This window comes from Salvelinus sp. IW2-2015, linkage group LG9 (genome assembly GCF_002910315.2).
Source record: "Salvelinus sp. IW2-2015 linkage group LG9, ASM291031v2, whole genome shotgun sequence".
Taxonomy (NCBI): Eukaryota; Metazoa; Chordata; class Actinopteri; order Salmoniformes; family Salmonidae; genus Salvelinus; species Salvelinus sp. IW2-2015.
Genome location: NC_036849.1, coordinates 17,498,033 through 17,519,960, shown reverse-complemented (window position 1 = coordinate 17,519,960; position 21,928 = coordinate 17,498,033). Strand labels below are relative to the sequence as shown.

Genomic DNA, 21,928 nt, shown 5'->3' with positions numbered 1-21,928 from the left:
ACAAACTGTATAAAATGCATATCCTATTCTAAAGGCACATTTTGCTTTATATTTTGTGCACAATTCATCACAACAAAATCTTTGGTTCAAAGAGTATGCAAAAGCACTAAGGAATAGGGACATCTTTTTCTCTTGCATGGACAAAGAAAATTCCACCAGTGTTGTACTGTATCAATTAACTGCACAATAACCAAAAGAGTTGCAAGCTTATAAGCCATTGGTAAAGGACACTTAAAAACGTACATACACACACCACCCAGAGTAAAGAAATACACCAAATCTGAATATTACACTTTTCACAAATAGTGTAAAAATAATGATTAAATTAATACTCAAAAACAGGAAAAATGTCATAGAAAAAAACACAGTATTACCATGAAGTTTACGAAAACAAGCTTTTCTCAAATTCTAGGACTTGAACTGTTCTCATGACATTAAGTATTACAGAAGGAAGATTGCAATTTGATGGTTCATTTCCTCCACTTTAAATACTAGTTCAAACAAATTCAAGGTTATCATCTTAAGGCAATAAAAAGACAAGTGATTGTCTATAATGAATCAGTAGTGTGAAAAGTGAACCTCACATTTCACATTCCATTTTTTTTGCAGATACAGTCTAGCAAGCTGTTCATGAAAGACACAACATTGTAAATACTTCAATGTTAAAACTAAACACATCTTTGGTAAATTTAATATAAAATATACTATATCTGGTATAGCTTTCTAAGGCTATATTTGATATGCCTTTTAGTTAGTATTTAGTATTTTGTTTAGAACAGCATCATATATGAAGAACATTGGTAGGTTATCAAAAATAGGGCTCAGGGCTTTCCAGAGGAATGAGCAAAAAACGCAGTACTTTAAATTCACATTGGTTTTAATAACCACAAGAAATAACTGCAAGATAAAACAGGAGGATATATATATCAAAAACAATGGAAGAACACCAAATGATCATCTCTCTACAGTAAGCTGTGCCCATTTGTGATCATCAATTAAAATGTGGGACAAAACGCAATCCTAGACCTCAGTTGACAGTAGTCAGTCAGTGACAACATTATCATTACTACCAAAGTATTACTCATATTTCACACTAGCCTACATAACACTGCAAGAAGTTGGTTGCTTAATGTTGAATCAAGCCAAGATGTCAGTCTGTCTGTGTCCAGATCACAGCAGATCAGTTGCTGTAGGCCTTTTCCTGTCACCGTCACTTAATTATAGCTTACAACATGGAAGTGTTCATACAGGGTATCTCTCATGTATATTTATACAACGTTATCATGCAGATTGGATTATATCGAAGAAATATGATGTAACACAATGTGAAAAGAAGCGAGACCTCTCTTGCAAGTGGATGAGGTCAGTGGGCATCCATTAATCAGCTAGCTGTTCCTAGTTAAGGAGAACACAATTGACTCTCAGACTATTCATCCCTTTAGTAATTTCTTAAACCTACTTCTCCCTGCCGTTCACCAATGGAACTGGCTTGCTAACATATTCCTCTTCTCAGTATGGCCTAGCCACTCCATCTACAGGACCTGTTTGGATGGACTTAACTGCACAGAGCCACCACCACTCACTACATAGTATAGCACAGATTCAGTTTTTTTTCTCACGGATTTGCTCCATCAGATCTGTCCCCGTCATGATTGGAGGCTCCTCCCTGTCCCTCCACAGGCCTGTGACCGGATTGGTGGTTGCAGTTATTTTCAGTTCCTCCCTCTCGCAGGGTCAGACGGTTGATTGCTGTCCAGAGTCTCTCGTTCTCTTTGAGCTGATCACTGAACTGTTATCATAGAGAACAACACTTGATAACACTTATCTGTCTGCATAGCAATGGAGTTGATCGGTTTTACAGAATAGGGACTCGACTCGGTGTTACTTCACAACTTTGCTCACAGGTGCTAGACAGTCTGTAGTGAGTAACGCTTACCTGCTTCTGTAACAACTGGATGGTTGCCTCTTGACGATTGACTGTTTCTCGCAACTGTAAAAGAAAATAGCAACTGTAACAGCATAAGACTGCACCAGACAGCAGTCTGTCAACATATCGCAGCTGCTCGTGTTTGTTCTGTGTTTCTCTGTAGTTGTTGCGATATCTTCACAGACTACTGTCTGGTGCAGTCTTGTGCTGTTACAATGTGTGTAAGGGCTTATCTTGCACATACCTGTGCTACCTCACTGCTTCCTTTGCAGCAAGTTGGTACCTCCCCTTTCTTACAGGCTCCTGCCTCCTCAAAACCATTGACCCTGTCACAGCCCATACGAGCAGTCTAAAGAAACAACATTTGGTTAGGTTGAGGCATTGGCATGGGGATGTAGTCAAGTATCGAGGATCCAGACATGCGGTGGTCATTACCGGGAGCTCTTTCTCAGTGGCGGCAGCAGCGGCTGCAGCCTTCAGCTCCTGCAGCTCCTCGTAAGGCAGTGTGACGCTCTCGGGGAAAGAAGGAGCCACTGGGCCAGGCATGGAGCCTCTGAAATCCTCTGGCATCGGGATGAACTCTGCATCCTGTAGTTCCTGTTAGGGAGGATGGACAGGGAGGGACACAAACAACATTCAGTGGCCATAAACCTCTCTGTTTTGGCTTTCATTATGCTTTGTGGTTTTGATTACAAACCTTGCGCAGCCAGAAGGGGCAGGAGCTGTCGCCGGTCTGGTTCGTTAAAGACATCACGGAAGTCTCGATGCGTCGCTCGTCTGTGTCGGCCTCCTTAGTGCCCCCCAGACCCCCTTCACGCAGCCCTGTCTCTGAGCCTGGCTCACTCTCCAGATCCACAGTTGTGGTAGAGGCTTGGCCTAGCCCTTAGTGTGCACCGACAAACACCAGGACATACCACATGGTCAGTACATTACCATACGGGTATAAAACTTTGAACATGTTCAGATTGTGAATGTAATGATAATGTAACCAGAGAGAGCATGGCCATCTTACTTACCACAGCCAATTGAAAGTCCACTGCTGTTTGAGCGTATAGTTTTAGAGTTGAGAACCTTTTCTGAAACAGAGAACAGAATCAATCAATCTGAACTGTATTTTTCAACAAATGATTAGCTGGTGTTAGAACAGAAGTAAGTGGCTAGTGGCTAACCCATGATGAGAATGGTGTGCCAGCCGCGACAGGAGAGGTCTGGCACATGGTGGAGGGAGCCGAAAATGGGTCGTGGTAAAGCAGGGCAAACCTCCGAGCCAAAGCCCTTGTCAGCGGGCATTCCCAGGCGTCCGTTTCCTGCGTTTCCCCAGGCAAAGATCTGATTGTCTGAAAGGATCAGAGAGAAATAATCTATTGGTCCACAGATAATTAGCCAATATCCTTCCAGCACCTGAAACAGGAATCCTGTTCCTGAGGTGCTACCAGTATTCCTCATAATTTTGAGTCCTACTCATGTAGGTCAGAGGACTCCCAGCTAACAGAATAAAGCAAGAAAAAAAAGCTGAATATAGAGTGCATTCGGAAAGTATTCAGACCACTTGACTTTTTCCACATTTTGTTACGTTACAGCCTTATTCTAAAATGGATAAAAGTATTTTTCCCCCCAAATCAATTAACACACAATACCCCAAAATGACAAAGCAAAAACAGGTTTTTAGACATTTTTTCAAATGTATTAAAAATAAAAAACAGATACCTTATTTACATAAGTATTTAGACCCTTTGCTATGAGGCTCGAAAATTGAGTTCAGGTGCATCCTGTTCCCATTGATCATCCTTGTGATGTTTCTACAACTTGATTGGAGTCCACCTGTGGTAAATTCAATTGATTGGAGATGAGTTGAAAATGTACACACCTGTCTATATAAGGTCCCACAGTTGACAGTGCATGTCAGAGCGAAAACCAAGACATGAGGTCGAAGGAATTGTCCGTAGAGCTCCGAGACAAGATTGTGTCGAGGCACAGATCATGAGAAGTGTACAAAAAATGTCTGCAGCATTGAAGGTCCCAAGAACACAGTGGCCTCCATCCCAGCCCGGCAAAACTGAGCAATCGAGGGAGAAGGGCCTTGGTCAGGGAGGTGACCAAGAATCCGATGGTCACTCTGACAGAGCTCTAGAGTTCCTCTGTGGAGATGGGAGGACCTTCCAGAAGGACAACCATCTCTGCAGCACTACCAATGAGGCCTTTATGGTAGAGAGGCCAGACGGAAGCCACTCCTCAGTAAAAGGCACATGACAGCCCGCTTGGAGTTTGCCATAAGGCACCTAAAAGGACTCTCAGACTATGAGAAACAAGATTCTCTGGTCTGATGAAACCTAAATGGAACTCTGGCACCATTCCTACGGTGAAGCATGGTGGTGGCAGCATCATGCTGTTTGGAAATTCTTCAGCTGCAGGAACTGGGAGACTAATCAGGATCGAGGGAACAGAGAGATCCTTGATGAAAACTTGCTCCAGAGTGCTCAGAACCTCAGACTGGGATGGAGGTTCACCTTCAAGCAGGACAACGACCCTAAGCACACATCCAAGACAACGCAGGAGTGGCTTTGGGACATGTCTCTGAATGTCCTTGAGTGGCCCGGCCAGAGCCCGGACTTGAACCCGATCCAAAATCTCTGGAGACCTGAAAATAGTTGTGCAGCGATGCTCCCCAGCCAACCTGACAGAGCTTGAGAAGAGAAGAATGCAGAGAAGAATGGGAGAAACTCCCCAAATACAGGTGTGCCAAACTTGTAGGGTCATACCCAAGAAGACTCAAGGCTGTAATCGCTGCAAAAGGTACTTCAACAATGTACAGAGTAAAGGATCTGAATACTTACATAAATGTGATATTTTATACATTTGCTAAAATGTCTTTGTCATTATGGGGTATTGTGTGTAGATTGATGAGGGGGAAAACTATTTGATCCATTTTAGAATAAGGCTGTAAAGTAACAAAATGTGGAAAAAGTCAATGCACTGTACACACTGAACAGTATATGACAACAACATGCTGCAACAGAGAATGTTCAAGTTTAGTTGTGTTTCTGACCCTTCGTGGCTGCGATGGTGAAGCCATCTCCACAAGACACTTTGCTGACCACCTTCCCCCCGAAAGACCCCAACAGCAGCTGGACACCCTGGTGCTTCTTGAAGTCCTTTACACCCAGCTGACCGTACTTGTTGCACCCAAAGGTCATCAGCCGCCCACGTTCTGCAATGTCGGAGTTCAGTCAGAACCATGTTTTGATATTACATTTACATTTAAGTCATTTAGCAGACGCTCTTATCCAGAGCGACTTACAAATTGGAAAGTTCATACATATTCATCCTGGTCCCCCCGTGGGGAATGAACCCACAACCCTGGCGTTGCAAGCGCCATGCTCTACCAACTGAGCCACACGGGACCACACGGGACTCCGAATGATATAAAAATCAATATACTTCCCACCTAGCTATCTAAAGATGAATGCACTAACTGTAAGTCACTCTGGATAAGAGCGTCAGCTAAATTACTAAAATGTAAAAAAATATATATAATAATTGGGGGCTCAAAGAAAGAGACAGGAGAGAGTCTGGTCGCTGTACCGTCAATGGCAGCAGTGTGAGTCTTCCCAGCTGAAATGACTTGGATCTTATACCTGGCCAGCTGCTTGACCAGAGTGAGTGTGGTGGTGTATGGTATCCCCTGGTAGGCCTGACATTGGAAAAGGAGGAAAACTTCAATTCTCCACCATTACTGGTGTTATTCCTTATTTTAAAGGAATGAGTAGAGCCTGTGAGTGGATCTTGGTATGAGGAATGTGGTGCTGTACCTCTCCAGGAAGGTTTTTGAGGCCAGAGACTCCCAGGTTCAGACCCAGCTTGTTCAAATCGTTGTTCCCACAGGCCAGGACTTTGCCAGACTCTGTCAGGAAAAAGGTTCCGTCAAGGCCACAGGACACGGATGAGATGATGGCTCCTTTGGGGATCTCCACCTGTGAATGTCAGACGATACACAACATTATGCTTCCTACTGATTTAAACGGTGGTCTCAAACACTTTTCCATTCATTTGTCTCGACAATAAAATTGAGACGTCATTGCCCCTTTCTCCATAAGCATATTTACATGATATGTGTTCAAGCTCTCTGCTGAAAAAGAAAGGGCAGGATCTTACTTGCATGGGTGAGTTAAAGTCATCCTCACAGTCCAGGCCAAGACGCCCTGAGGAAAATAACTTCAATGAATTATGTTCCGCATCATCATAGCTCCATCTACTGGCCAAGATAAGGGGGGACAACGGATAGGATATGGAGCTTGAGAGAGGCATGGTGGTAGACATGAAGTACTACCTTGTCGCTCAGTATCAATGCTCTGGTACATACCATGCTCTCCACAGCCCCAGGAGTAGATATCTCCACTGTGGGTCAGCACAACCACATGGTTGTCCCCACAGGACACCTGCCTGACAGGTCGCTCCTCAAAGAAGTCCAACAGCACGGGCTCTAGCACCTCCATGCCCTGCTCGTTCTCCACTCCAATACAGCCGTAGTAGTCAGAACCAAACATGTACATCTGGTCCTCATCTGAAACCAAACACATCAACAGCATGTCGTCAAACAAGACCAAATCGTATTGTATGACACAGGGTAGCAAATTGCTGTCTGAATTGTTTATCTCTGTTGTAAAAAAACAACAACAGAGCCCTCCCATTGTAAACATCCTATTCTACTGGCACAGAAGTAGTGCTCCACACAGACACACAACTCACCAGTGACACAGGCGGTGAAATCTGCTCCACACGCGACCTGACGGATGGCCTTTCCCTGGAGCCTCTCCACCTTGCGTGGCTGCCGGTACGAGGCCTGGTCTCCATGACCCAGCTGGCCCACCATCTTGGCCCCACCTTGGACACTCTAAAATGGAAGCAGGACATCAAAGAGCACATGTTTATTCAACAAAAACAACTTTAACGTTTTTGTAATGTATTTTCTGCCTTGGACTTAAAGGAACAGCATGGTACTCACAGCCCAAGTGTACAGCTCTTTCTCCACGGTAACCACAGCAAAGTGGGTCTCCCCTGCACAAACATGCTGGGCACCGCTGCCTCCTTTAAAGGCATCCAGTTTCTGGGGTGTGAACTTTCCCCCTCCCCAGAAATACACCTCCCTAGAGCGTGTTGTCACTACAGCAACAGGGCTCTCAGTCACTGTGCTCAACCTATAGACAAGTCACAAAATATCTTAATTAAACAAAATCATCTTACAAATACCACATTTACATGATTAGGTGAGAATGTGTTCAACATACTTTGGTTTTTTCATTGCTGAGTTCAGCAAGGCAACTCTGTCCTCAAGCTCCCTGAAACAAAAATAGGTTGTTTACACAATGAAAACAGCAGTTTTGATGATGTCTCTACACCTATTTGAACAATCACATCATCTTCTCAATCTTTCAGACATCCCACCACATTCTCTCCCCTGTTCACCAGACTCACTGATTGCGGCAGGAGATGATTGGCTGGTCCAGAATCTCCTCAGCCGTGGGTCTCTTTTCTGGATCCTGCAAATCAATGTATCTTACATTACATTACCATCCATCACACATCATTCTGCATATAGACAATGTGTGGTAATATCTTATATGAACTGATTCCCTACATATGCTTTGGCTGATGCTAAATTCTATCGCACTGACGATGACAGCCATGAAAGACTGAAATGACAGTATACTGTACAAATTGCTGACGGGTTCCTCACCTGATCTAAGCATTCGTACACCAGCTTGATCAGCGCCGAGGAATACACATCAGAGTTGACCTCCATGGTCCAGTTTCCCTGCACTATCTTCACACACAGGTTCAGCGCATTCTACATGGACACAAGCAGCAACCGACAACCGGAAATGCATTAAAGTAACATCAACAGAGCATAATCAGCCAATGCCATGTATTTAACATTAGAACAAATGATAATAGCAGGCAAATGTGTATCAATTAGACAATGGGGGTAAAAGATAAGCAGGGCACATACCGTAGCATCAAATGTTCTGGTCAGAGTTAAGACTTCAAAAATGACACAGCCCATAGCCCAGATGTCTGATTTGAAGTTGTACTTCACACCTTGACACAGTTCAGGAGACATGTAGTATGGGGTTCCTACACACTAGATTAATACAGGAAAATGCACAAAAAAGTAACTTAGATGTTATCTATACCTTACACAAAACTAAATGTGAATATGCATAAAACACTTGCAAATAAAAATAGCTTGAGTGAGTCCTAATCAAAGATTTGCAAAACTATCGGTATGAAAAATATGCACAGTAAAACATATTCAATTGTTCTGACAAAATATTTCATATTCCCATGGATTCTAAAAGGGTATTGCAATGAAAGCAATTTATATTCAAAGCAGCAGACATGCGCAGCCTCATAATATACTCTATGACATATGCTCTAGCTATCCATATGGGCCATCATCAGAAAATAATGGCACTGCTCAAGGTCACAACAGACAATTAGCTGCACACTCGCTGCTGCCACTTCTGACGACTGCCTCCATCACACAGAAGTCATGTCCCTGTGGCAGAGTGAACATCAATTGATGAAGGTGACTACAGATACAGCAGTTACACTCAGGGAAAGACATGTAGACCATGCCCACAAAGGGACAGAACAACCACACTGCTCTCAGGACTTGATTTGGTTGAGTGCTCAATCTGCCCACCAAATCTGTTAACTGAATTTGATCAGCATACACTCTGTAATAAGCTCTGTAATAAGCTCTGTGAGTTCGTTTTTTGCAGCTTTATGTAACTGAGATCTGCTTGGTCAACGTAAAATAGACCAGAGAAGCGCAGCTTTCCAGGTTAATACTTCAATGTAACTTACAGTCTCAGCCATGGCAAACTGTGAGTCAAGCTTCTTAGCCAGCCCGTAATCACCCAACTTAATAAGGTTGGTTTTAGTTAGGAAGATATTCAGCGTCTTGATATCCCTTCAAGAGAAGAATAAAATAGGTCAAAAAATAAAATAGTGACCAGATCAAACAATGAGGACTGTTGTATTAATAACCAACACAGCTTACATACAATACTCATAATCAAAGCATATTGTAGCACAATAAAGGAGTAAAGCCCGGACCCAACCCTGGTATTTACCGGTGCAGGATACCAGCCTTATGAATGTGAGCCACTGCAGAGGCGACTTGGTACAGGTACCATATGACAACCTGGGAGTATTTAAGATATTAAGATATTAAAAACTGGTGGGGAAAAGATTAAGTTGAATGTTCCCCATTGTTCCTAACTAGGGCAAAGTCAGAGCCATTATGTGTCTTTAGGTACAATACACTCTTACAACATGTTGGGTTTCATTTTCATACCTCCTCAGTGAAGAGTTTCCCCTTCTGTTGGTTGATTTTATCATAAAGATTTCCTCCTGAAATTGAAAAGACAGTTGTTTTTTTCTATTGTTACTGTAAATGCCAGACAATTGGGGCAATCATATTTCAGTTGAGCCAATATCAATATCATTATCCTATCACACAAAATATTATGTTGAATAAAGACACTTAATAATACATCTTTAATATACCAAAAGTATTTCATACAAATACACTAACTCCAAGTGATAAGATGCTGCCATATCTCACCATTGCAGTACTCAAGCTCAATGAGGAGAGTGTCCTTGTCCATGAAATGGTTGAAGTAGGCTATGATGTTGTTGTGCTGTAGGATGGAGAGGATGCTGATCTCGTTTGTGACATCCTTACGCTCTTTATCTGAGAGGCAGTTCAAGTCCACCTCCTTCCACACCACCAGAGAGTTGTCCTGTAGATCGATAGACAGGGAACAGACAGAGAAAGGTCAGTACGAGATCAGAAAGACTTTCACTGTGAAGGCTAAAACAAACAACACTCTGAGAGACCTCAGGCAGCACAACTTTATTGCAATGGCCTCCTCAAAGTTAAACAAAATGAACTGTATTCCTTTTATTTTTCTAGTGTGCTACTGCTAATAGAAAATGTAATAGGATAATAATAAGATAATAATAACAGATGCTAAAACATGGTATATCCCTAATAATGTACTATACATGTAGGCTCTAATCAAACAAACTATTATTTCAGCAAGTAAACTAAAAGGTTTAAACTTTACAAAAGGTTGTCGATTTCCTGCTGTTTCATATAAATACAAACCATACTTTGTCCTTAAACATTGCTCTAGTTGTGCAAAGATATGGGGATAATAGCAGTTTTGTCAAATGGCTTGAGAATGTAATAAATCTTGCTCTCATGCAAGCATTTCCCACTGGGGTATGAAAACTAAAGTAGACTGTCTCAGAGGCTACTGGCCATGTTTGGTGAGTGATTCACACAGCATGCAGGGGAAGCTATTGTAGATCACTAATAAACAGGCCTAATATGTCTTAACAAAACGGTGTGTGTGTGTGTGTGTGTGTGTGTGTGTGTGTGTGTGTGTGTGTGTGTGTGTGTGTGTGTGTTGTGTGTGAACAACCTTGGCAGTGACACACACTAGCATATTCCTGGAATCTCTCCAAGAATTATAGAAATAGATCTTGACCTGCTTACCTCTGTCCGTCTGTATAAGGTTGCTTCGCCAAATGCCCCTCTTCCAAGGATACGGATTGGAATGTAATGTAACTTTTCTTCCTCGCCGCTGTATACTGACGTCGATCGCCCACTGGCGACAGATTCACTCCCAGAATCTGAATATAGCGAGGCGTAATGCCTTTCGTAGTCTTCAAGTGACATTTTGAGTATAAGTAAAGCTCGCCAACTATTTACAAATTAATTTCGTAAACAAACTCGTAAAATATATTTCCTTAAAATCCAATTTGGGGGAGTAGAGTTCCAGCTAGGAGTAGGCTAGGCTGCTGCACAGAATATTAAGCAGCAGCAATAGCGTGCAACAGAGTTGCAATAGTGTTGTTGATTTGCTAGCTACAGTTACCAAGTTACCAGGAAATCTTTTGGCCTAGTCTCCTTCGAAACCTTTGGACGTTAACGTTAATGCGCAGTATTACAATAACCATCTCTCCTGATCTGATAATCGTTACTAAGTTGTCTACTGTCTGCAGTTTACCCACTTTACTAACTTTACATTTAGGAAGCTGACAGTACCGCACACTAGACTGTGCCACAGCGCAATAAGGAGTCCATCTTTTCCATGTCCATGCATAGGCAAAGATGGAGAGTCGAAGCGAGAGGCTCAACTCAACCGCGCAAGAATACAGCAATAAGCAGACCAAGTCGAGATTTTTTGAATGGAAGTCTATGAGAGTGTCGAATTTCTTCAACAAAAAATGTAATTGCTAATTTACTACGTGAGTTTTATTTGATCGAATATAAGTTTCGTAATGTTTAGGTTGTGACAAATGTACTGATATAAGTGGACACACGTGCCATCCGGTAACCTCGATAAAAATATATTTTATATCGGTGTTGTCTCTGTTGTACACACGCGTATTTCCACTCTCATTGGCTAGAATGTTCACGCTTGAGCTCGCCCCCTTCCGCCTGCCGTCCGCCTTTGCGAACATGTATTTCCATCGTCAGAGCGGATAGTTGACTATCTTGACAATATAATATGTTCTCTTTGACATAGGCTAGTACCCGGAAACACTCAAATTAGTTATGCTGCGTTCATAATATGGTAATGGGTGAAAGTAAGGCAGGACGGTCCTGTATGGCGTCCCAGCAAAATAAATAGTGGGGGTACGCGGTACCGGTAAAACGTGAGCCTTTCACAACATGCCCAAAAATCTATAGGCTACACCATTATTTAACATTACGGCATTTCAGGCCCATTAAAAATGTGCGAATTGACTCGAAACCAGGTGGTGGTATACGCACCAAATTGTGTTGTGGTTTGAGGAGAACACTTATATTTTGACGAGGCAGAGATATTGGCTGAGACGCTCGCGGACAAGGCGGAGATGAGCGCGTGGACAACAGAGGATGCATCAATTCAGGCTACAAGTGTAGGCCTAATGACAATCATAGAATGTTATTACAATACACGAAGGTCTTTTGTAACAGATATGTCTTTCCATTCATCAGTGCACTGTTGGGGTTTGGGTGCTGATATTACTTTGTGAGTGGACGAATGTGCGCGGGGGGCCTACAGGAGCGCATTTGTTAAGTGATTGTTTGACAATCAGATACAAATATATTGACTGGTTGTGTTTACGCCACATTAAAAGGCATAGGCCGCGTGTCCATAAGGCTAAGGGAAGCTTTCCCTAAAGTAAATGTAATTAAATTGCCAAAAGTGTATAGCCTAATTGGCTTACTCCTGTCTATAGATAAATAAATAAAATCATAAAAAATAGGCTACTGCACCAGAAAGCATGATTTGGCCACAGAGGATCATTAGCTTCATAAACAAACAAAAAAACGGGATTTTAAAAAAATCGCATGGCCCACAGTCGGAAGGGCTGTGGGCTATGCGAGCTGCAAATACCAAATAATAGATCATTGTTGAGTTGCGACTGTCAGTGAAAAGCAAAGAGACCCAGCCAGGCATATTGCAAAATTTAAAAACACAATCGCGGGAAAACTGTTTGGAAAGCAAATGGCTAAGATATTACAATGAAAAGATTCCAATCTGTCTTTTAGTTTTCAAAATTATTAACTTAATTGAGGGAACAGTATGGGCACCAGCGGAGAACTTCGGCCATATCCCCGGTGAGTGTGCATATTCACTGTCTTTGTCATTGGGTCAATGCCACAATAATAATTTCCTCTTCCAGGTTAGATGGACTTCATATTGTATTTGTGTCTCCACTTTTCGTAGGCCAATTATACATTGATCAGACAATATTGTTTTTATTGATCTGTTTGTTATTGTCAACAGAGTAGGCTACCCTGTATTTTTTGTAGTATAAAAAAAATGTGTGCATGCACTTGGGTGTCCAGTACCAGTAAGAAATTAAATCTACTTTAACCCCTGAATGTGAAATACCACCTTTCCACTCAGTTATGAATGCATCATTACACTGAATTTATGCTTGGTTCATAACCAAGTAGGAAGGTAGTATCTACCAAATATGACTGGAAAAATCCACATGAAAGCCCCTCCAAATTCGTCTATCATCTAGGTGGCAGTGTGCACCCTTTCAGTTTGTTTGCCAACTCACCAAAGTAGTAGAAGAAGAAAATGGACTACTTCAAAATGGAGATGGCCTCAATGGTGCTGCCAGTGCACAAAATGTGATTCATTCTAAAGAGTAGGCCCAGAGAAAATTACACAGAGTGCTCAATAGCCTTCACCAACAAGAGATAGAATTCAGGCAACAGACAACCAGCAACGATAACTTTCAGAAGCAGATTAAGAGCCTTCGCAAGGAGAAGACACAACTGCAGTCCCACAAATCTTCACTTGGTGAGATAACTTTGTGTGAGACACCCTAATTAGGATTTGATATATTGACTAGTAACCAAACAAACATTGTCTTCACAGAGGAAAGCTCTGGCCTATGTTTGCCAAGATGTGATATGCTAAACTCAATGTGTTACTACTTTGCAATTTCTGTCACCATTGAGCCTAGAAGCTGGGGAGAGGCGAGAAAAGACTGTTTAAGTCATGGAGCTGACCTGGTTCTGGTAGATAGCTGGGAGAAGCAGGTAAGCCATGGGCCATCATTTAAAACAGGTGAAGGACAAGGTGAGCATGAGAGAGAGGTCGACAGGTTGAAGTGTTGCTGTATCTGGAAGCGTGATGTTTATTGTCATATTTTGTGCATTGTAGAAGTGAGTACAGTTCCAAACTGGCATTATTCATAATTTAACCAACCAAGTTCAACAGCTTGTTTCTGCATCTCTCACTCTCTCTCTATCTCTCTCTCTCTGTGTATCAGTGGTGGTCGGTGTAAAGCCACTACATTGTAAATGAAAATGTTTCTACCAAAAGTACAGTACCAGTCAACAGTTTGGATACACCTACTTATTCAAGGGATTTTCTTGACAAATGGAATCATGTAGTAAACAAAAAAGTGATTTGAGATTCTTCAAAGTAGCCACCCTTTGCCTTGATGACAGCTTTGCATTCTCTCAACTAGCAACATGAGGTAGTCACCAGGAATGCTTTTCCAACAGTCTTGAAGGAGTTCCCACATATGCTGAGCACTTGTTGGCTGCTTTTCCTTCACTCTGCAGTCCAACTCATCCCAAACCATCTCAATTGGTTTGTGGTCAGGTGATTGTGGAGGCCAGGTCATCTGATGCAGCACTCCATCACTCTCCTTCTTTGTCAGATAGCCCTTACACAGCCTGGAGGTGTGTTTTGGGTCATTGTCCTGATGAAAAACAAATAATAGTCCCACTAAGCGCAAACCAGATGGGATGGCATATCACTGCAGAATGCTGTGGTAGCCATGCTGGTTAAGTGTGCCTTGAATTCTAAATAAATCACTGACAGTGTCACCAGCAAAGCACCCCCACACCATCACACCTCCTCCATGCTTCATGGTGGGAACCACCACCTCCTCCTCTCACAAAGACACGGGGGTTGGAACCAAAAATCAGATCAAAGGACAGATTTCCACCGATCTAATGTCCATTGCTCATGTTTCTTGGCACAAGCAAGTCTCTTCTTATTATTGGTGTCCTTTAGTAGTGGTTTCTTTGCAGCATTCGACCATGAAGGCATAATTCACGCAGTCTCCTCTGAACAGTTGATGTTAAGATGTGTCTGTTACTTTAACTCTGTGAGGTGTAATCTGAGGTGCAGTTAATTGCCGATATCTGAGGCTGGTAACTCTAATGAACTTATTCTATTTAGCAGAGGTAACTCTGGGTCTTCCTTTCCTGTGGCGGTCCTCATGAGAGCCAGTTTCATCATAGTGCTTGATGTTTTTTGCAACTGCACTTGAAGAAACTTTCTTAAAATTGTCCGGATTGACTGACCTTCATCTCTTAAAGTAATGATGGAATATTGTTTCTCTTTGCTTATTTGAGCTGTTATTGCCATAATATGGACTTGGTCTTTTACCAAATAGGGCTATCTTCTGTATACCACCCCTACCTTGTCACAACACAACTGATTGGCTCAATTGCGTTAAGAAGGAAAGAAATTCCACAAATTAACTTTTAACAAGGCACGCCAGTTAATTGAAATACATTCAAGGTTACCTCATGAAGCTGGTTGAGATAATGCCAAGAGTGTGCAAACCTGTCATCAAGGCAAAGGGTGGCTACTTTGAAGAATCTCAAAAATATATTTTGATTTGTTTAACACTTTTTTTTGTTACTACACAATTCCATATGTGTTATTTCATAGTTTTGATGTCTTCACTATTCTACAATGTAGAAAATAGTAAAAATAAAGAAAACCCCTTGAATGAGTAGGTATGTCCAAACGTGTGACTGGTACTGCCAATTCATGGTTATTCACTTTTTTTTGTTTAGCCTCTATAAATGCAGTGCCATATTGGGCAAGTATTTGCTTCATGACTGGCTGTTTGATGATCTTTCAACTGTACATACCAGGTCAACATAGAAGAAGAACTTTCTATCATTTTCATAAGTTCTATGCAATGTGTCTTTGTAGAACGCTGTAATTGACCCCACTCCATTGAGTAGGCCCCTCTACATTGTAATGGTTTGAGAGCACCGTACAAGAGAAAGATTGTCCAAAAGCCATAGTTATCAATGATTCATTCACCTTCTTTCCTGTCTTGTGTTTGTTTGATCAGGCATTCATAAGTAAGATGATACACAAAGTGCAGTTTAACACCAAACCCATGCACATGAAAGGGTTATGGATAGGACTGAAGGAGGAAGAGGATACAGAGGGCACCTGGACATGGGTTAACGGGACTGAGCTGACTCAGAGGTAAGAGCTGCACAAGTCATTGGACTGGATACAGGTATAATCATGCATGATCTTCTATGTATTTGTGTAGACCAACATGTCAAGCGGTACTTGGTTAAATGTTTCCACTGTACCATTAAGGATAAGACCAGAATGTCAATTAAGTAACATTTAATTTGGTTTAAAGGTACTGGCATGAGACAGCCCAAAGACCACTTTGGAATGGAGGACTGTGCGGCCATCCATCCCAAAATATATCCCATGAAGTCCTGGAATGATGCTGTGTACACATCCATTGAAATGGATATGTGAAATAAAATCAAGGAAAGCTTAGAAATTACTGTAAAATTTCCATTATTTCAATAAGTAAATACATACATTCAAAATAATAAGCATTGGAATCAAATGTAACTTAAGTTGTACATAACATTTTATCTGATAAAAGAAATTGTCATACTGTAAAGTTAAACACAACTTAATTTGTTCTGCATCTTAAAAAAAAAAAAAAAACATGTTTATATAGTTTATTCCTTACAAACAAGACAGACTACAAATTATGACAAGAGTAATGTTAATACCAAAATACATCTGAATACACTATAAAAAATATATATTTATACTGCTATGTCCTATAGTAAATATGTGTTTCTTCCATGTTCATACTTTATTATGTACATTCACTATCGGTGCTTAAAAGTACCTTAAATACTATTACACATGTATGTGAACCAACAGTTGAAGAGAAAAACAAATGCCAAAACCAATCTTGGCTGCAAATAAAACACTTCAAATACAACTAATAAGACCTGCATTGGGCCAGGCAGTTTTAAATGACTGTTTTATAATAATGTCTGTGCAGTGAGTTGCCCAAGCCAAATTGCCCTTTGTATCATTTAGCCTGTGTATTGTCACCATCATCTAACAGCAGAATATGAGGAGGCCAGTCACTGTTGTTCAATAGCAGCACTCTACAACAACTAAGTTATCACACAGGAAGTTTGGACTGTCAAGTCAGGTGTGTCGGTCAGTAGGTCACAGCACAGCAAAGTGCTGGCGCAGATGTTTCAGGATCTGCTGGGTATCTACATGCTCAGGGAAGGCATCCTCTGACCTCTGGGCTGCCGTGTAGCTACTCTGCAGATCTCCAATCTGGACACAACAGAAGACAGCAGCATATCAATTAATATAATCACTCATGACTAAAACCAGTCTGTTTTATACCAGGCATAGCAATGTGTTTTTATTGAAATTGAAATAAAAGTGCAGATGAAGTGTCTAGTTACCTTGTCTGACAGAGTGGAGTAGTTAAAGTGTGGCTCATACATGTGAGGGGCAATTGATGCAGCGGTCTGGAGGAAAGCTTTGGACTGTGAAAAAAATAATATAAAAGAGTACATCAAAACAAAAACAACCATTCTGAATTAGACTCAACACCAAAAACATCATAAGCAGTACACTAAAGACTTTAAATAATGTGTTGTATCATATGGAAAAGAACCACTGGGCATAATACTTCAGAAGAGCAAGCCTAGAAGAAGTTTCTTTCAGTTGGAAAGAAAGCATATCATTTAAAACAGATTCATACTCAATACTCTTATAAGAACTAACATTTGATCAAAATTATATATTTGAAGATCTAGACACACCAGTTCATTCACCTGCTCAATGTGTCCCTTGCGTAGCTCCAGCACAGCCAGGTTATTATAGGCCTCAGCATGGTCGTTGTTGAAGGCCAAGGCCAGTTTAAAACACTGGGATGCCAGAGTCAGGTCTCCTATTCCCTGTGGAGAGAAACATAAGATGCAAGTAACATAAACAGAACTGCAAAGAATAAGTGATAGCATGCCATTTGTTCAAAGCACTCAGCCAGATGTGGATCCTGTCCAAGAGAAACCAGTTGGCATACAGAAGAGGGTGCTGTAGAGTAACTTGATGCAGTAACTAACATCTGTGTGTGCTAAGTTAACACTAACCCACCACGGCCACGTGTCCAATGTTGTACCAGACGTCAGCCTGCTCCTCATCATTGGCCACCAGGGCCAGAGCCCTCTCGAAGGAGGACAGGGTCATATCATACTGCTGGGCATAAAAGCAGCACAATCCCAGGTTGTTGTACAGCTGGCAATTATATACCCCCATCTGCAGCAGCCGTCTACAGGGGAGGGTTAGAGGGAAAAGACAACTCTAAAATAATGCAACCATGCAAGGCATGTGTATCCACTGAAATTGTCAAAATTATTAAATCACACAGGCATACACATACTAATCAGAGTTAGATGAGGGATTTGAAGGTGGTGGTGTGTGTGTGCGCGTGTGTGACTAACCGGTAAAAGCGCAAGGCGATCTCAGGCTGGTCCGTGTAGAAGTGATTGCTGCCTATGCAGGCGATAGCCTCAATGTGAGTGTTGTCCTGCTTCAGGACATCTTTGTAGTACTCTGTGGCTGAGGTGATGTTATTCATCTCCTGTGAGAGAGACACAGATAACTATAAAGACTGATTTTGGACCTCCTGATCAACCTGCATCTGTTCTCTCATTTTACAGTAGAGTAATTCAATAGCTACTAGAGCTGCAAAACAATTAGGCTCTAAATTCCTAGGCAATCAGCTGCTCGTTTCATGTTACACATTTGACATGATTTCAACCTGTGGTTTCTTTAAGCAAGAGAACGCTTTACAAACAAACAACAAAGGAATGATGTTACGTGCCTCATGAATGCGAGCAATTCCTGTTAAGAGAGTGACCTCCCCAGGGAAGTGGTCCAGACCTTGCTTGAAGAGGTTCAGTGCAGTTATAGGTTGATCAAGCCGCTGATACACCTGTTTTAGTGGCATAACAGAACAAAAAGTATTTTTGTCATTTGTGTACTAATGAAGACAAATAGGTCAGTAGGTTGATATAAAAAACATAAACCTATTTGAACAAATAGAAACAACTTTTCATTGAGTGACACACCACCAGGTTTTATCTGCTACAGAGAAGCCTTGTGTGAGGGTTAATCTATACTGTATACAGTGTAGTTACACAGTATTTACAGTGTTAAAAGAGTGTTAGGGACATCGTAAGTTGTATGTTGTTACCTTGGCCAGATAGAGGTATGTGTCCACCACCTCCTGATGATTGAGAGCAGATCTGAACTGTTTTTCTGATTCCCGGTGTAAACCAAGTCTGTTAATACAAACAGTTACAATGTAGTAGAGCTGTAGTGGTAGTATAGTATGCATTGTATACTAACAGTTGTTTGAGATCTAAGTAATCAGCTAAAGCTTTACCTGTAGTAGCACTTCCCCAGCTGGACTTTCCACCACCAGTCTTTGAACTGAGCATTCTCAGTGGCCAGAGCAGCCAGGTCTAAAGCCTGTTCACAAAACATGACAGTGGAGGTACAAATCGTTTTAGACCGAAACTTACAAACAAAAACTGCATGAAAAGCCAAAGACATACTGTATATCTGTATTTATAACTCACATTTTTTACATCATTTTCATGATGGAAGATGTACTCAAACAAGGTCTGAGGGCAGAAAAAAAACAACAGAACGGTCATTACACGTATTGAAGGCGAATAACCACAATAAATACATTTACAACACGTATTTTCTGAGAGACATTGTTCCTTGCCTTACAGTACATTAGTTAAATCAGTCTTACCTTGGATAAATTGGGCTTCTGGGCATATTTAGCCAAGTTGAGTCTTGACAAATGTATAAATGGCCCCTCAGGATTGGTTAACATGGAGGCTGTTCCCAGCCGGACAAATCTCCCAGATGCACCAGTGACAGGGCGGGCAGTGTGTGCCGTGCGCGGGGTCTTAATGGCCTGTTCCATTGTCCCTGGTCTGCCAGACTGGGTACTGGGCCTCACAAACCCTGTGATTGGTCGTCCCGATTGGGTCATGGGCCTAGATTCAGGATAAAAAAGCTCAGTTCAGAACTAACCTGATGCTTTCCCAGGGTACATAATGCTCCTCACGACTCATTATCAGAAATATTGTAACAGTAATAACACAATTCCAGTAGGGGAAATGCTTGGAATACTTACCTAACGTATACAAGATAGTTGTAAATATAAAAGGTCACATACCTGATAGCTGGAGTAGGTCCACCTCCATGGCTTGTTTCAGGACGCCTCAGTGATGTCCCAGGGCCTGAAAGACAGCTTCATTACAGTACACTCAAAGAGCTGGGAACATTTTGGAGAGATTTTACCAGAACTGGTTCAGAATAGTAATATATTATTGATATTGATTTTCTGAGCTGGTAGGCTCAGTAGGCTGTTCTGCAGATGACTATAGTCATGGTCAGGAGTTTTTCCTGCCCAGGAAGAACTCGTGTCCCTCTGGGAAAGTTTAGAGTTCAGACTTACGAGCAACCTGGGCAATGGAGCTTTCATCCAGCATCATCTCAGCGATCCCCTCTTGGTCCACCTCCACCTCATCAATGTACACCATCTCTGTCAGAGCACGGGTCTTCAGACTCCATGCAGCCTGCCCAAGAGCAAAGGTAGTAGACTTGATTATACAATGTGAAAATTATGTTTACTATGATGTTACAAGGTAGGGAACTCCAACACCGATGTGCTACTGTGATATTTAATTAATTTCTCTACCCGTTCTACTTGTACTTCAACATGTCCTGTCATGTAAAGAGACACAGAATAAAAGGAGCACAGCAGGAAGAGGTTACCTCAGAAATATGTGATGAGGAGTCAGGTTCCTTTTAAGACAGCAGTGAGTGAAATGATGAGATAAGAGGTGAAGACAGATTTGATCCAAAAATTATGCTAGGCTATAGCAAGCACATTTCAAGACAATTGGAGTTAAGAGTAGCTAGATTAACTAAAAGGTGAGATTAAATAGTGATAGTGAAAATCGAAAGTGGGTCACAATAAGGTCAAAACATGCCAGATATGATGATAGCCCTCTAGCTAACAAGTTCTTGTTTTTTATGCCAACAATAGCTAGCTAGCTAACAATGTGCTAACAAAACAACAGATAGCTAGCAAACAATGGCAGAGTATCTCTGGCAATACAGTAATGAGGAATAGGCAATGATTCAGAAAACGTCAAAGAATACTTTGTAAGCATGCTACTGATAGTTATTACCATTAGCTAAATTGGATTCATGCCTGGAGCTGGCTAGCAGAGCTAAAATACTAGTTTAGCTATTTCTAACCTGGTCGTATGGACTGTCCTCTAATATCTTCGAACAAATATCAGAACATGGTTGGAACTTCCGTCTTCTAAAGTAGCTCCATGCAAGAAACAAGGGATCCATCGGCACCTCCATTTCGTCTTCTTTGTCAGTGGTAATTTAAGAGGTAGGTACGTTTTTAGAGCTTAGCTATCAACGCTAAGCTTGTTGCTTGAGCAGCAAGCGTCCTGTCACTCGCGGCAACAGAGGATAGGGGAGGTCCTCTTGTAGGTGCACTTGATTGAGCCCCCTCGGCACGCCGGGCGGGCGTGTGCAATTTTGATTACCATTCCATCTATTCTACAATGCGAACTCCGCCCACCCGGTGCACTCACCCAATGCTGCATTGATTTATTCGGCATTTACCGTGAGAACAATATTATTGTTTGAAGTGAAGCAAGATCAGTGTGCGTTTACTCAATAACTTTTGTGTACTGCCTGTCTTTGTTTTCAAGGGGTATGCACTCAGCTTGGTCTCATAGACTAGATGTAACATAGTACACGTATATCTGGGATGCTTTAACTACTATGATATGTTACGTTTGGTATGGTTATATAAGACAGATGGTTACTTAAGGCAGGGTGGTTGATCGGGTGGATGGGTGGACGTATAACAGAAGGTTGTGAGTTCAAATCTCATCACGGACAACTTTAGCATTTTAGCTAATTAGCAACTTTTCAATTACTTACTACTTTTTAGCTACTTTGTAACTAAACTCAGCAAAAAAAGAAACATCCCTTTTTCAGGACCCAGTCTTTCAAAGATAATTCGTAAAAATCCAAATAACTTCACAGATCTTCATTGTAAAGTGTTTAAACACTGTTTCCCATGCTTGTTCACTGAACCATAAACAATTAATGAACATGCACCTGTGGAATGGTTGTTAAGACACTAACAGCTTACAGACAGTAGGCAATGAAGACCACAGTTATGAAAACTTAGGACACTAAAGAGGCCTTTCCACTGACTCTGAAAAACACCAAAAGAAAGATGCCC

General features: G+C 41.6%; 2 protein-coding genes and 1 long non-coding RNA gene across 6 annotated transcripts; 1 reads left to right on the top strand and 2 right to left on the bottom strand.

Annotated features, from left to right (window-relative positions):
* Positions 1–1,098: 1,098 nt before the first annotated feature.
* LOC111968727 (serine/threonine-protein kinase Nek9) lies at positions 1,099–11,106 on the bottom strand. Its single transcript, XM_023994556.2, has 23 exons — positions 10,497–11,106; positions 9,558–9,735; positions 9,288–9,343; positions 9,064–9,134; positions 8,795–8,900; positions 7,935–8,066; positions 7,662–7,772; positions 7,400–7,464; positions 7,213–7,263; positions 6,930–7,122; positions 6,674–6,818; positions 6,288–6,488; positions 6,080–6,126; positions 5,737–5,898; positions 5,510–5,618; positions 4,974–5,135; positions 3,097–3,264; positions 2,944–3,003; positions 2,625–2,809; positions 2,363–2,524; positions 2,172–2,276; positions 1,937–1,990; positions 1,099–1,789 (listed from the first exon to the last, which is right to left on the bottom strand). Exons 1-23 carry the CDS (start codon positions 10,677–10,679, stop codon positions 1,616–1,618), a joined length of 2,880 nt encoding a protein of 959 aa, XP_023850324.1. The 5' UTR covers positions 10,680–11,106; the 3' UTR covers positions 1,099–1,615.
* A 443-nt stretch (positions 11,107–11,549) lies between these two features.
* On the top strand, positions 11,550–16,016 carry LOC111968726 (uncharacterized). 2 transcript variants are annotated; one of them, XR_011480421.1, is made up of 4 exons: positions 11,550–13,311; positions 13,478–13,656; positions 13,727–15,762; positions 15,929–16,016. It is a non-coding gene; the product is annotated as an uncharacterized lncRNA (long non-coding RNA). The 2 variants fall into 2 exon arrangements; XR_011480420.1 differs by having other exon boundaries at positions 11,550–13,656.
* Positions 15,898–21,157, bottom strand: LOC111968725 (tetratricopeptide repeat protein 8). 3 transcript variants are annotated; one of them, XM_023994550.1, is made up of 13 exons: positions 20,914–21,156; positions 20,105–20,225; positions 19,823–19,886; positions 19,391–19,640; positions 19,209–19,253; positions 19,013–19,098; positions 18,821–18,908; positions 18,449–18,559; positions 18,066–18,205; positions 17,719–17,893; positions 17,388–17,522; positions 17,025–17,108; positions 15,898–16,890 (listed from the first exon to the last, which is right to left on the bottom strand). In XM_023994550.1, the coding sequence occupies exons 1-13, from the start codon at positions 21,025–21,027 to the stop codon at positions 16,774–16,776; spliced, it is 1,530 nt and encodes a 509-aa protein (XP_023850318.1). In that variant the 5' UTR covers positions 21,028–21,156; the 3' UTR covers positions 15,898–16,773. The 3 variants fall into 3 exon arrangements, with proteins under 3 accessions (XP_023850318.1, XP_023850320.1, XP_023850322.1); XM_023994552.1 differs by having other exon boundaries at positions 17,400–17,522; positions 20,914–21,155; XM_023994554.2 differs by lacking the exons at positions 15,898–16,890; positions 17,025–17,108 and having other exon boundaries at positions 17,400–17,522; positions 17,715–17,893; positions 20,914–21,157.
* Between the last annotated feature and the right edge of the window lie 771 nt (positions 21,158–21,928).

Excerpts from the sequence above, each read along its gene's own strand:
- LOC111968727 (XM_023994556.2), bottom strand. The coding sequence starts at position 10,679 with ATGTCACTTGAAGACTACGAAAGGCATTACGCCTCGCTATATTCAGAT. Across the intron at positions 9,135-9,287 it reads GGAAACTCTTCACTGAGGAG|GTTGTCATATGGTACCTGTA; the intron begins GTATGAAAATGA and ends AAATACTCCCAG. Across the intron at positions 2,277-2,362 it reads CCACTGAGAAAGAGCTCCCG|ACTGCTCGTATGGGCTGTGA; the intron begins GTAATGACCACC and ends TTGTTTCTTTAG.
- LOC111968725 (XM_023994550.1), bottom strand. The coding sequence starts at position 21,027 with ATGGAGGTGCCGATGGATCCCTTGTTTCTTGCATGGAGCTACTTTAGA. Across the intron at positions 18,909-19,012 it reads CTGGGGAAGTGCTACTACAG|ACTTGGTTTACACCGGGAAT; the intron begins GTAAAGCTTTAG and ends TTGTATTAACAG. Across the intron at positions 16,891-17,024 it reads ACTCCACTCTGTCAGACAAG|ATTGGAGATCTGCAGAGTAG; the intron begins GTAACTAGACAC and ends TGTTGTGTCCAG.